This window comes from Salvia hispanica, chromosome 3 (assembly GCF_029641045.1).
Source record: "Salvia hispanica isolate PSC_SH4W2 chromosome 3, Shi_PSC_v1, whole genome shotgun sequence".
NCBI lineage: Eukaryota > Viridiplantae > Streptophyta > Magnoliopsida > Lamiales > Lamiaceae > Salvia > Salvia hispanica.
The window spans coordinates 3149065-3163855 of NC_142694.1; the positions used below are offsets into that span (position 1 = coordinate 3149065).

The 14791-nt window shown below is 38.4% G+C and overlaps 2 protein-coding genes and 2 pseudogenes across 2 annotated transcripts; 1 reads left to right on the forward strand and 3 right to left on the reverse strand.

Moving 5' to 3' along the window:
* Positions 1-1344: 1344 nt before the first annotated feature.
* Positions 1345-4145, reverse strand: LOC125214858 (wall-associated receptor kinase-like 8 pseudogene; annotated as a pseudogene).
* A 3417-nt stretch (positions 4146-7562) lies between these two features.
* On the forward strand, positions 7563-8821 carry LOC148929953 (E3 ubiquitin-protein ligase ATL42 pseudogene; annotated as a pseudogene).
* Positions 8822-9284: 463 nt separating this feature from the next.
* Positions 9285-10753, reverse strand: TIP4;1 (tonoplast intrinsic protein 4;1). Its single transcript, XM_089069246.1, has 3 exons — positions 10466-10753; positions 10050-10291; positions 9285-9853 (listed from the first exon to the last, which is right to left on the reverse strand). The coding sequence occupies exons 1-3, from the start codon at positions 10590-10592 to the stop codon at positions 9479-9481; spliced, it is 744 nt and encodes a 247-aa protein (XP_088925372.1). The 5' UTR covers positions 10593-10753; the 3' UTR covers positions 9285-9478.
* A 1935-nt stretch (positions 10754-12688) lies between these two features.
* LOC125209008 (bark storage protein A-like) lies at positions 12689-14680 on the reverse strand. The gene is made up of 5 exons (XM_048108579.2): positions 14307-14680; positions 14175-14242; positions 13945-14100; positions 13570-13821; positions 12689-13281 (listed from the first exon to the last, which is right to left on the reverse strand). The coding sequence occupies exons 1-5, from the start codon at positions 14521-14523 to the stop codon at positions 12910-12912; spliced, it is 1065 nt and encodes a 354-aa protein (XP_047964536.2). The 5' UTR covers positions 14524-14680; the 3' UTR covers positions 12689-12909.
* Positions 14681-14791: the final 111 nt, after the last annotated feature.

Below are 14791 nucleotides of genomic sequence, written 5' to 3' on the forward strand. Positions count from 1 at the left end.
CATGCATATTTCGGTGTTGCCGGATCCAACAACGACTTGAACGTGCTATATTCTTCACCACTATTCGATGATGTTTTGAATGGTGTAGCACCGGCGATCGACTCCACCGTCAACGGAAATGCATACCACATGGGTTACTATCTCGCCGATGGTCGACTTTCGTGAAGTCTTTCAGCAATCCACAAGAGCCGAGACGGATTCTTTTTGCGCAGCGTCAAGAGTCTGCTCGGAAAGACGTCGAAAGAGTTTTTGGGGTCCTTCTAGGCCGATTCAACATTGTGAAGTACCCTTCTCGGCTTTGGTACGTTAAGAATATCGCCGACATCATGTACACGTGTATTATCTTGCACAACATGATTATAGCTGACGAATGACCGATGGCAGCTAACTTTTATGACGAGGATGAAGCCGGAAGCTCAACTGCAAGGTCTCCCCCACGTCGAGGTGTGCATACGTCGGTGAACGAGAGGATCGAAACAAGACACGCAATGTGCGATACAAGAGCCCACATTGAGCTACAAAAAGATCTAATTAATTACATTTGGGCGAAATTCGGCAACGAGTAGTGGGTCTTTTTAATTTTTATGGATTTTAATTACGTAATTTTTAATTTTTAGGATTTGAATTATGTAATTTTTAATTATTTAGTAATTTGTAATAATATTCCGGGTATTTTTGATGCATTTTAATATTGTGAAAATGTTTTTATTTAAATTGAATAATAGAATGGTGGGACCATTGAGCTTGTCCTTAGCTAAGAGCACGGATGTGGGTGTTGTGCTCTTAGCTAAGGACAAGGAGTAAAAATGCGTCCGGGCCCACTTCCGTGCTCTTAGCTAAGAGCACGGATGGAGATGCTCTAAGGACTATCCTACAATTTGTCACCTAAATCAACATAATATCCGTAGTTGTGTTAATAAAAATAAGAATTCCAACACAAAACTACAATCTGATTACATGAAACTAACAAAGGATAATCAAGTGACTAAAGCAGTAAAAATATAATTACTGACTGAATATTTCTATCATTAATTAATCCTCCATAAAACTTGAAAAATTATTGACATAGAAAATAAAAAAATTTTGAACATAAATGAATTTCATTTAATTATGAAAAAAATACTACAAAAACAGAGAAATATGATTTTGCTAATGCTGAAGAATGTCAAGAGTGAATATAATTAATCGATGAAAAATCTAAACTAGACCCTAAAAATAACTCTTGTCATGTAATAACCTGACACCCACACTATGATACATATCAACAAATATATTTTCAACTTGTTTTGTCATTACCATTTCAAATTTCAAGTAACAACAAACAAACTATGTATAGCACAAAATCTAAACTAAGAATTCAGCACTACGTGTCCATGAATCATCCATATCCGCAAAGCTGATATCTTGAAAGCTAGATTCAACAAGTGATGGATTCTCATCACTGCTTCCAATGCTCTCCAACTCCATCACCACTTCCCTAATCTTTGGCCTTTTCTTCCCATTCAAGCTCAAACACCTCTTTGCCACGTCAGCAACGACCGCAAGCTCGTCCATAGCACTGTCCGCTATCCTATGATCGAGAATCGCCCTCAGGCGATTCTCTTCCATAGCCCCGAGAAACCGCGTAACTAGACTCATCTCCTCTTCCTCCCCCAATCCCATCTCTATAGGCTTTTGACCGGTCAAAAGCTCGACCAGAACTACTCCAAAGCTGTAAACATCGCTTTTCTCAGTCAACTTCCCTGTCTGGAAGTACTCTGGGTCCAGGTACCCGAAAGTCCCCTGGACTTTCGTGGTCACCTGGGCCCGGTCCACAGCAGGCGACCTCGAGATCCCGAAATCCGAGAGCTTCGCCCTGTACCTCTCGTCGAGAAGGATATTACTGGACTTCATGTCCCTGTGGTATATCGGGACGGAGGTGGCACAGTGGATGTACGCGAGTGCGTTTGCCACCTCCGTCGCGATCCTCAGCCGGATCTCCCAGGTGAAGGGGATTCCGGTGTGGGGGTCGTGGATGAGGTCGTGGAGCGTCCCGTTGGGGACGAACTCGTAGACGAGGAGAGGGACCTCGGTCTCGAGGCAGCAGCCGAGCAGCTTCACCACGTTGCGGTGGTTGATCTCGGATTGGAGGGCGAGCTCGTTGATGAAGTCTTTGAGGTGGCGGTGGGAGGTGTGCTTGGACTTCTTGACGGCGACGAGGCGGCCGTCGGAGAGCATGCCTTTGTAGACGGTGCCTTGGCCGCCGCAGCCGAGGATGCGGCTGGAGTTGAAGCGGTCCGTGGCCTTCTCGAGCTCTTTGCTTGTGAAGGTGCGGAGCTTGTCGTGGGCGTGGCCGTGGCAGGGGATGTTTTGCTGGTGGAGGAGAAGGGAGGTGTTGCGTTTGAATAGGATGTGTTTTTTTTGCTTGATGCTTCTCTTTTTGAGGAGTTTGTATGACCAGAAGATGAAGAAGGGTGTTATGAATAGGAGCAGGCCGGCGCCGGAAGCTGCGTAGACGGCGAGTTTTGGCGGAGGGGAGACGTATATGCAGCCGGTGCCGTGGTTTGTGCCGTCGCCGACGTAGTGAAGAGGGCAAGAGCAGTTGAAGGAACCTTCTAGGTTTGTACATGTCGCATATTTGTGGCATGGTTTGCTAATCTCACATTCGTTTATATCTGTTGCATTTGATACATAAAAAATGTTACACCATGATTTTGCATGATCATTATTTTGCATAGTTATATATTTTGTGGTATTTCAAAGAATCATACCATTACTATTATTTTTCATCTAGAAACACACCACACTCTAATTTTAATCGGCTCGGATTTTAAGAAATTTTTGACTTTGTAAAGAAAAATTGATTGAAAATAGTTAGTAGAATATGAGTTGTACTTTATATATTAGTTTTATAATAAAATGTGAATGAAATGAGTTAGTGGAATGAGATGCCCACCTACCAAATATAGTATAAGTGAAATGAGGCATTTATGGACGGACGAACGAAAAAGGAAAAATGAGACATTTAATGACAGACGGAGGAGTAGTTTTTTTTTTGTTTGAGTTATTTTAATTATAATTTTCTCCGTGTTTTTTTAAATTTTTCATAAATCAATTTAATTGTTAATTATAAAAATAAAAGAATTTAAAAATCAGAAAATTAGTTTAAATAGTCTAATTAATGTTTAATTTCACAATCCCAGATAGCGCGAGTAACGCTTAGAAGTAGGTAAATATTTGGATGCTCAAGAGTTGTAGATAACGTCCCATGGTCTTAAAAAAATAAAAAACGATGAAAGTTTAGGACACAAACCTCGGCAACCAGGGGAAAGATACGGATTCCCCTGGTATCCGGGGGAGCAGCTGCAACGATACCCTCCAAGACTCGACCCCGAGTCCACACACACACTATTCCCCTGGCACACGGTCTCCCCGAACCAAAAACAGCTCCGCTCCCCGATAACCCAGTCGACGACGACCGGCACGCTCTCCACCACTCTCCCGACAAACAGCGGGTCCCACACGTCCGTCACGTTGAAGCCATACCCTCCCGCCTCCGCCAGAAACGCATACCCACACGAGCTGAAGTTCCGAACCTTATCGTGCGCGTTGATCGTCTCCATCGACACGTACACCGACTGCAGCCCCTCGGGCACGGCCGCCTCGCAGCACCCGATCCCCGAGCACGACCCGGCGCGGAGCTCGCCCGGCTTGGAGCAGATGGCGACGCACGAGCTGATCATGTCGCTCCAGTCGTCGAAGTCCCGGGAGAGGAAGGCCACGTCGTCGCAGCCGACGGCGGTGATCTTGTTGGAGCTGGAGAAGGCGAAGGGGGAGCCGGAGAGGTTCATGAAGGACTGGATTATGTTAGGGGGCTCGGAGGAGTTGTGGTAGCAGTTGACGGAGACTCTGTTCTTGAGATGGATTGTGGAGTCGGAGATGTGGGAGATTTGTAAGGTGTTGTTGAGGGTGAGGAAGGGTTTCGGGGGGGAGAAGGAGGAGTCGCAGTGGACGGAGAAGAAGGGGTTGAGGGAGCAGGAGGAGTTGGGGCCGATGCCGAAGGGGTATGGGATGGGAATGTCGCCGCATTGGCTCGGGCACCCGGGCTTGCTGATGTCGGCCTCCGCGGCGGCGTGGAGGAAGAAGAGGGAGATGAGGAAGAGCATGTTTGGGTTTTGGAGATTTCAGGTGAATTAAGTGTGTTAATTGTGGTGGATGGATTCTTGTTTTGGCCGTCGATTTTTTTTACGTATCGTTTCTACTTTGTACTCAACGAAGGCCAGCAGATATTTGGTGTGAATATAACATTGGCTAAACAAATTTATTTTGTTAGAGATTGTGTATTGGAGAAAAAAAGCCTGCATTTTGTGACTTCAAATTTAATGTCGCAAAAGGTTGCGTGCGTGGAAATTAAGACAGTACAATGTACAATCAACATTTTTTTTATGTTCTACTATGAATTTCAAATTTAGTTAGAAAAATTATACTCCTAGTAAAATTTTAGCAGGCGTACTATATCGTTGATTCGAGACGTACGTATTTTCAAGTTGATACAACCTCCGTCCGCTAATTTTTCTGCGCTCTTTTTATAAAAATGAAATAGTATTCACCCCGTTCCATAGTAAGAGCATCTCCAATATCGGCTAGCCGATTCGCGTCGCTAGCCGAACCATTGGAGTAGGCCAGCGGGAAATCGGCCAAAATTTCGGCGTGGGCTAGCCGATGGCGTGGCGCTGGCCGATGCGCTGGCCGCCATCGTGGCGTGCCGATCGGCCAGCGCTATTTTTTATTTTTTTTTTTATTTTTGAAAAACTATATAAACGCGATTTTCTCTATCTCTAAATTTCTGTACAAGAGCAACATCTAGTGATGGACAACAACAACTAGCCCAATACAAAATTAAGACCTAAAACAGAAACATGCCATACCATCGGGGCGGCAAACTATAACAAATTCAAGGCATACTAACATTTTTTAATGTATTTTTTTTAATAAATTAGTGAGGAGTAGAGTGGGGCGGTGACTCGTGTGTGGAAGCCCGGATTTTTTTTATTATGTAATTTTTTTTATTTTTAATTAATGTAATTTTTTTTTATTTAAATAAAATTAATGAATTTTTCCGTATATGTCTCGTAAATTTAATTCCGTAATTTAATCGTAACTTTAATTCCGTAAATGTAGTATATTTTGAATTATTTTTATTGCGGCTGGCCTATGGCTGACCTAAATCTGATGTGGCAGGTGGATTTCAGGGAGAGAGAGTGGCTGGCTTATGGCTGACCTATTTGCATTGGAGATGCTCTAATGAAGGCGAAACTTTTCATCACAAAAATTAAGAAAAATTGTGTTAGGTGAGGTAAGTAAATGGAGAATAAAGTGGAAAATGAAAAAGTTAGAGAGAAGAAGAGAGAAAAAAGTAAGAGAGAGTAAAGCAGGTGTGAAAAAATGTGTTGAATTTTACTAAAAAGAGAAATGACTCTATTACTATGGAACGTACCAAAATGGCAAAATGACTCTATTACTATAGAACGGAGGGAGTAGTAGTTAAAATGAAGAAGTGGTAAAGTAAGAGAAAATATTATACTAGTATAGTTATCAACTATACTACTCCCTCCTTTCTTCAATAAATGTCCACTTTGGTTCCGACACGGTTCTAAGTTTTGGATTTGTTTTTAGTTAGATGTGAGCTCGCTATGAATTGTTGGTTCTAATCTTGCTGGAAGTGTAAAATGATCGATGCACATTGTATCACACATTAAATTGTTTCGTAGCTATGTTCTATGTTGATTGTAGTGGCTTGATTAATGATTGTAATAAAAGCTTCCCTCTCATCGCCATAATTCTGTGTTTCTATGTCTGGCATTGCCGCATTGCATTTCTCATAATGGTACTAATTTTGGTGATGACCTGAGGAAAATTTATTTAGGGCTAATCAGCTCCAGAATTTCTTACTACCTTTTCTTAATTACGTGTTTTCTAGAATTTGGTTTTTTTTTTTATGTCGTTGTTTTCTAAAAGAATCAGATACCAAAACTTGGTATACTACATAACAGAAAGCCAATATCTTCCTGCGAAAAATTAGATTATAAACCTAAAGTCTCTACTAAGGACAAGACTGAAAGAGATTCCGGTGAGCAAATGTATAACATCTGAACGTAATGCTGAGAATTTCTTACTACCTTTTCTTAAAATTAAGAAGAACGAGAATCCCGAGAGAGCTTGCATTGAAGTCATTTGGAAACCCAAAACAGGGCAGCTTGGTGTATTTTCAATGTGGTTTCTGTGTATTTAGTGATGCCACATTGGAACTGAGGTTGTTTATACAATGTATTATGGCACAATTTAAAAATTAAATCATCTGGAATAAAGCTCGATGTATTGCAAATTCGTTTCCATTTGAACCTCCTTAGAATTTTATCGTTTTCTTTTATGTGCTGATAACTTTTTGTATTTTTCTTTAATTGCTACTTATAGTTGATTTCGGGACACGGGGATTTGCTACGAAAAACTGAGAAGGTGCTTGAGATGATATTGAAGAGAACATTGCAAAATACTATCTGTCTTTTGACTGTTCAATGTCAATGTCAATGTTTCTCTCCCTCCTTTATAAGGCCTATAAATATATCTGTTCATTCTTTGACCAAGCATTTTTCAGCTTCTTCCATGTGCCATACACGCACAAGGCAGCTTGAGCTTTGTTACAGCCAAAAGCAACAATGTTTTTGGATAGATTAAGATTTCAAATTTGTTGTATGTAATTGGTTAAATTTTTTATGATACCTTATGTACATATTTACAAAACAAAATATGAAGCTATGAAATTATTAAGACGCGTGATTCCTACTGTTTTTCTAATTTAACTGATGTTTAATTTTTTTCTCTCATAAATCAATATGCCTGGTGATGTATCCACACATTTGTTTATTTCTAAACTTTAACTTATTTACTGTAAGTAGTCAATTTTAATATTAGTGTGGTCTCTTTGAAATCTGTGAGCTAGGTCTAGTCACACAAGAAAAATAAAGTGTTCCTTTCATATGATGTGAGTGTAAAATACAAATCTTGAACATCAGAGAAAGCTGTGAAATAACCTATCACGCCATGAGAGTTGTCAACGAGTTGGGTTGTTCGGGAATGCAGGCTCTTCACTCAGCTACCTTAGAACAGGTTGACATGTGTGCGAGTCAACGGGATAGCAAGACACAAGGATTATTACAAATAAAAACTGTAACCAGTTTGAATAGTGATAGGTAATGGCAATAGTGGAATTTGTTTTATTCACTGTCCTATTGTGTATGAAAACAAAATTCATATCATCACACAGCTACATCTGCAGAGTCTTCGTTTTTTCAACATGATAAAATTTAAGAACATGGTTTTTGTGGTCAAGAGAAAGAAATTTCCAAATAAAATATGAAAAAAAAACTCCTTTAGAAAGTAACATCTTGGCTTCTTGTTGTAACAAGATTATGCACCAGCAATCTTTCAAAGATGCTTTCTTGAAAATAAATTAAGTTGATCAGAAAGATCCCAAAGAGTAATCCAAATTAGCATCATTATCCATTAACTAAATTTGAGTTATAACATAATCTCTTCCTCTCATGATCAAGAAAGATTGCATCTAAATGGATCATCTGATGCAGCTGGCTGCTGCCATCTGCTTGCTGATATGTGTCGAAGCTCAAAGCACGACCAACGAGCACGACGTAGATCCACTCCATCCGAGCATGGCAGTGGTGCTAGGAGTCCTATCCATCATGTTCTGCCTCACTTTCCTCATTCTGGGCTATGCCAAGTTCTGTCACAGAATCAGATCCCAGCCGCCCGATATTCTCCACAATGCTGACCGTGTCGTTGGATCAATATTACCCCGTTCCTCGGGCGTAGACAAGACCATCATAGAGTCACTCCCATTCTTCAGATTCTCCTCACTCAGAGGCTCAAAGGAAGGCCTTGAGTGTGCTGTGTGTCTGTCAAGATTCGAGGACACGGAGCTCCTCCGTCTCCTGCCCAAATGCCGGCACGCCTTCCACATGAGCTGCATCGACACATGGCTGGAGAATCACTCCAGCTGCCCCCTCTGCAGGTACAAGTTCGATGCAGGAGACATCAAGAGCCTGAGGCACAGCAGCAGCTTCAGATGCCCGAGCAGCTCGAGGGAGGAGCCTAATCTCGAGTTCTTCATACAAAGAGAGCAGAACCAAGGGAGGTCATCAAGGTTCAACCTTGCCAACACATTACAGAAGCTTTCTTTGACACAAGAATTCAAGAATCAGAGCAACGGAACACGGATTCTGCACAATGTCAAGCATAGGATCATTGTGTCAGATGTCATACACAAGAGCAGGTGGAGCGATGTCAACTCCTCGGACCTGATGTCTCTCAGCTCCGAGATGCTGAGAGACATCAGGCACAAAGGGCTTCCCACGAGCAGGAGGTTCAACGAAGAGGCAGCAGCCAAAGAGCGAATCTCGAAGATCAAGGAGGATATGGAGAGGAAGAGGCTGTTCGAGTCCAAGATTGCTGCAAGAACTGAGACTAGCATTGATTTGGAGTCTAGCATGATGTCTAAATCATCGGATCCGTCCCAGAAAAGATCGATGTCTGAAATCACAAACGTGTCGAGGTTCACAGAATTGAACTCAAGCAGTAGAAGGATCACTGGATTCTCAACTTCAGTGAGCTCAGAAAGAGAAGAGAGAGTTAGAAGTATGTGGCTACCTTTAGCTAGGAGAACCATTCAGTGGTTTTCTCATCAAGAAACGAGCTCCGATGCCAGACAACCTAAGATGGATGTCTGAATCCATATTATCAAACCAGATTGTTTTACTATCTTGATGTTATAATATAATTCCATTTGACTACTGAAATCCTTGTTATCACACTCTACATTACTCAAACAACTAAAATCAAGCACTTTTCTTTCAAAAATCAGAAAATATAGTACAATGCTTTCATGTGTATTCCTTCTCATTCATGCACTTCACCTCAATCACAATTTTAAGCAGATATATAACTATTAAACAACAAGAAAAAGATTCAATTTGAGTAATAACTGTAACCACACAATGATAAAAAAATCATGATTCAATTCAAGCTTGGTGATATATAAAAAAAGATTCAATTTGACTATAAAATGATCAAAAATTTAGAGACTTTCATCACTTTCTTGCATATATTAGAAACCATAGTAATGCTTGCTTTACCACTATAGAAACCATATTAGAAAAGAAGATATTGACAATATGGGCCTTGGCCCAACATAGAGCCCATTAGAGACTCCAACGTGTCAACAAAAGTAGACATATCCATCATCACTAATATTACATTTCATATTTTATTAATTGCTCGACCATCATAATAATCCACAAAACACAAAATTACATGAGAAAAACTAGCAACAATTCAAATGAAGATTACACCAAAAAAAAAAAAAAAAGGAAAAGTCTACAAAATAAAATCAACCACGATAACAACACTGACATGAACAACTCTATGATCAGAATGGTTCATCTCTAGCCAGAGGAACGTGCGTCCTAACAATGAAAAAATTCTCATACACAAATCCAGCGAGACCACCCCCAATAAGGGGCCCCACCCAATAGACCCAGTGGTCGGTCCAGTCCCCCGACACGAGGGCCGGACCAAATGACCTAGCCGGGTTCATGGAGGCACCGGAGAAGGGGCCACCGGCCATGATGTTGGCCCCAACGACGAGCCCGGTTAGGAGTGGGCCTAGGCCATCTAGGTTCCCCTTCTTTGGATCCACAATTGTTGCATAAACGGTGAAGAGCAATGAGAATGTCAACACAATCTCCATTAGTACACCTTGGATGGACCCCACTCCACTTGCTAGTGAATGAATTGGTGTCGTCTGCATCATTTTATTTTATTAGTAAATAAATTGTTATCAACATAAATTAATAGTATGTGACAACTTATTATTGAAGTATCATAGTAGTATATTCCTTGAATCTCCACTTTGTGACAACTCATTTACATACTTTTATTTTATTTTATTTTATTTTAATTATATCTTTTTGAAGTGGATGTATAAAAATAAGTCTTACCATCCCTCCGGTCATATAGTTGAGCAAAGCACAAGCGGCGACCGAAGCCAACAACTGGTCAATCCAATAAAGAATGGACCTCACCACCGTGATGTGGCCGCCGACGAGGAGGCCGAGGGTGACGGCAGGGTTGAGGTGGCCGCCCGAGATGCGAAAGCCGGCCGAAATCATCACCGCCACTACTAGAGTATGCGCCATCGCCACGAAAAATAGTCCCACCAGTGGATCCCCATTCAACTTATCTGTACATCCAACAAAAATTGCAAAATAGTGCCACGTCACTATCATTCTCAAAATCACAAAATATTACTTAGTACTATTAAGTGAACGAAATTTATGAAAAATAAATTATCAATTGAACTGGACTTCATCGTTGTTAAATTTATTACTAAGAAAAGGTGCGAGGGGAAACTCACTGGTGGCCATGGCGGAGCCGACACCGGCAAATACGAAAAGGAAGGTGACGATGAACTCGACTACCAATGCTTGAAGGGTCTCCGGCTGGTAAGCCTCGGCGGCGTTGCCAATGGCAATCTTCGCCATCACAAAATAAAATAAATAAAAACTTAATTAGAGAGGAATTCTAGATATGTAGTGTTATTTGGCTTAACATATGGCAATAGGATTTTCCAAAATTGATATATTTATAGGAGAATGCACATGCATGAACATGCGCATGACTCCATAACTAAGATTCCATGATACATAGTAGTATTAGAAAAATAAGTAATTTATTCTTCGTATTATTATTTTATATCATCTTGAGATGGCTAGAGGTTTTAGGCATGTGATGTGAGAATTATTGGTGAGGAGTAATGACAAATATGCCAGTTGACTTGTGTAGAAATATTGAAATTGCCATTCTCAATTATTGTTGACTACTTTTGTGGGTTTAATATGTGTTTTGTATATATTTCAATTAAGAGTTTTTATAATATTATATTTAAATTTTAAGGTAATTAATATGTATAAGTATCAAACCAGAATATATGTTCTACATTTTATTAACTAAAAGCATTGGTAGTGCATATTGCATCACACAAATTTTTCTTGATTCTGTCTTAATCAAAACTACAATTTATATATTCACTTATATAAATAAACACCTTTGTTGGGGCATAATATGGCAAATTAAGGTTGACACTTTTATATCATAAGGCATAACCACTTATTATTAATTTAATAGAGTTAGAAAGTTTATAGATTATGAGATGATGATCATGAGAAACAAGACTAATTAATCAAAAAAGATACTAACTTGTTGCAATCATGAACTCAAAAACTTTTCCTCCACGAATTAAAAGTTGAATTGCTATTGATCAGATAAATTGCTCTATGCAATGAGTATGTTTCTATGATTGTTGTGATCTTCTTCATACATTTTGTTTTATTGAATCTTTCACACTAAAGAAAGGTGGTAAAATAAAGATCACATTTTTATCATATGAGGAATAGCTGTCAAATGAAAACAATGTCTCCATTTCCTAATTTCCTTCAATTTCTATATCTTTTGAATTATTGGAGTTGAAATTTTGGAGCATGCTGAATCACATCATGCTTATAATTAATCTTACCGATTAAAATATTGCATAGTTGATGATATTTTAAGCAACTTTGTTTTCATTTGAGAATTATTTGTACTATTTCCTCATTCGACGAAACAAACTTGTGATTTATCATATTCTCAAAGAATGAGGAATAAATTATTCCAAAAAAGTTTGGAAAAAGTTTTAGATTGTTTAATAAATAATATACATAATATTTCTTCTTCTGAAAAAATACTTCGTACTATAAAATATCAACACCTGCGTTGTGACGACTACTTCAGCTAATCCACAACAAACAAAATTAATTTTTAAATAGAACTCTTTCAATAGAAATTTTTGTAGAACTCAATTTTGTACAAAATTTTGTTTGCCCACAATTAACAATATTGTTCTAAATTGTAGCATCAAAAATTTCAGCTGATTTTGATGGTGGTTTTTGTATGCATAGTGAGTGAAATCCAACTCATCTTATATTATTGCTAAAGATAGCTGAGTCACCATTTTTGTCTTCTACTTCAGTTTCCACTGTTTCTTTTTTTCCTTTTGAATCAAAGAACAAAATGTGGTCGATGAATCATTTCACATAATAGTGAGTCAATGCTTTTTTTTTTTGTTTTTTTTATTCTTCACACTTAGTAATGTATGGTGGGTTTTGATAGAATAACGACGTAAGGTGTACATTTAGATAAGAATAACAACTACAAATAATTAAAATGTCAAGGCTTATACCATATTATGTTACATTAAATCTATTGACTTATAGCCAACCCATATACAATTAATAAAGACAATGACAGAGTCATATGAGGCACTCCTACTTCTTATTTTAATCACTTAAAATTATCACCAAATTATCTAGTACTTGCTAAAATCTAGTACTTGCTAAAAAATAAAATTATAGTACCTCTGTTCCATAGTAATGGAGACGTTTCTTTTTGGCACGGAGATTAAGAAAAATTGTGTTAGGTGAGTTAAGTACAGGGAGAATAAAGTGGAAAATGAAAAAGGTGGAGAGATGAAGAGAGAAAAAAGTAAAAGAGTAAAGTATGTATGAAAAAATGTGTTGACTTTTACTAAAAAGGAAAATGACTCTATTACTATGGAACAGATGGAGTATTAATAAATTACGAACTTTAGATTCTAAGTACAATAATAATGGGCCGCGGAAGGCGACCGAAAAAATAGTTGGCCCAAATATAACTTTTTAATTTGGGCTTAGAGAATGTGGCCCAAATATATAATAAATGTTGAAATATTAAATTTTGTCACTATGACATTATATGGACCTAAATAACGTGACAAGAAAATAGTGATCACATATTTAGACTTTGCCATTCCCACTCCATGCTAGCCAATATCCTAACGAACTCCACCACCACCACAACCGAGTTGTTCGCCGCCAGCGATGCGAAGGCGGCAGCCTCGTTCGACTCGGCTGAGCCACCCCCGGCGAGGTCGGAAAGTGCCCGGAAAACGACATAAGGAACCCTCTGTTGTCGGCACACCAATGCCACGGCGGCACTCTCCATGTCCACAAGGCTAATTCCAAATTTGTTATACAAAAAATCTCTATATGAAGCATTGTCCAAGAAAATATTGGCACTTGCACCCTTTGAAACAATCGCCACTTTTGGAGTTGTAGACAAACACGTTGTTGAGTTCACACACTTCTCCAATTCTAGACCCTAATCATTTTATAAAAAATTAGAATAAAATTCAAGAAAATACACATATGTAGTCATACTAAAAATTATTCTTCAAATGAGAATGTGAGAATGTTGCATTTGCAATGAAAAATCAACTATACTACATTAGAATTAAAATTTTAAAATAACCTTTTTGTCTCTCGGCTATAAACAATTTAACTTATAAAATACTTTTTTTATATGAACTAACGTAGATAATGCGTGTAATATTTTTAAGGTCGGATTATAATTTAAGAATGTAACACTAAAATAAAATTAATACGATACCTCTAACTTCTTGGAGATTTCGAGGTAGTACGAATCTATAGGGAGCCAAAATGCATGTTGCCGTTGCTCCGGCACCCCGTCGACCGGAAAAATTTCTTCCGGTTGATACCATACATTGTTTAAAAAATTGTCGCCGGAGCTGCAGTTACCAACATTTGTGGAATAATTTGCAAAATTTAAGTACCCAATTTTTCTTGTGTAGTCTCCATTGATTTCGAGGGCAAGTTCATCATCTGGCCCATCTCCATACCTCTAAAAATTAAAATAAAATTACTATTAATAGAATCGACATTTGAACCTTGGTCTATATTAATAAAATTATATGTACATTAATTTATAGAAAAATAAAATTATGAAATTTGATATTGTACACACCTGCCAATTCCAGAGGGCTGTATGTGCCCAAAATTGAGGAATTGTGACATCTCCTATATTCATAGATGAGTTTGCATTTCCAGCTATGCCATAATGCACCACTCCTTTTATGTTGAACAAGCTTAACAGTAGCTGTGTCGTGGCACCTGCGTTTATCTGTCCACGTATAACTTTGAAGTATAATTAATATCGTCTATATGTATACGAGAGACAAAGACAGAGACGAGTACCATGGCTAGGCCAGTCATGACTAGTACAACTTGTTGCTCGTGTATGGTTCCAAATCGGAATCTCTTACCTATTGAAATAGAAATCAATTAGAAAGGACTAGAACATATAAATTCATACACATGAAAATATACCTGCAAAATCAATGGTATTAGTGGATTGGAAATTAGAGTGTTGAAGAAGAGGGTTCATCTCAAACATGTTTGGAATCACAATTCCAAGATAAGGCCCATCTTTGTTAACCTTATTGATCAATCTTTGTGTTGTTGAAGGTATTGCAGCATAACATGGGATTAATGTAAACAAACCCAAAATTACTATAACAAAAATCCTTTGAACTACCATCTCCATTTGCTAAACATGTGATATGTGTATGAGTGTGTGAGAGAGAGGGGGTGATTTATAGAAACAAATCAATTTGATAATAAGTACTCCATATACAAGTATTAACTAAATAATAGTACTCATAGTATGTTAAATTTGAAAATCTATAGTTGAAATTTTGAAATGAGATGCCTTCATGTATTGGACTAGTAAAAACCTTTATTAAAATAATATTGCCGAAAAAGAAGGATATCCTTAGTCAAGTCCTAGGATGATGAATTGATGATAGCTTGGT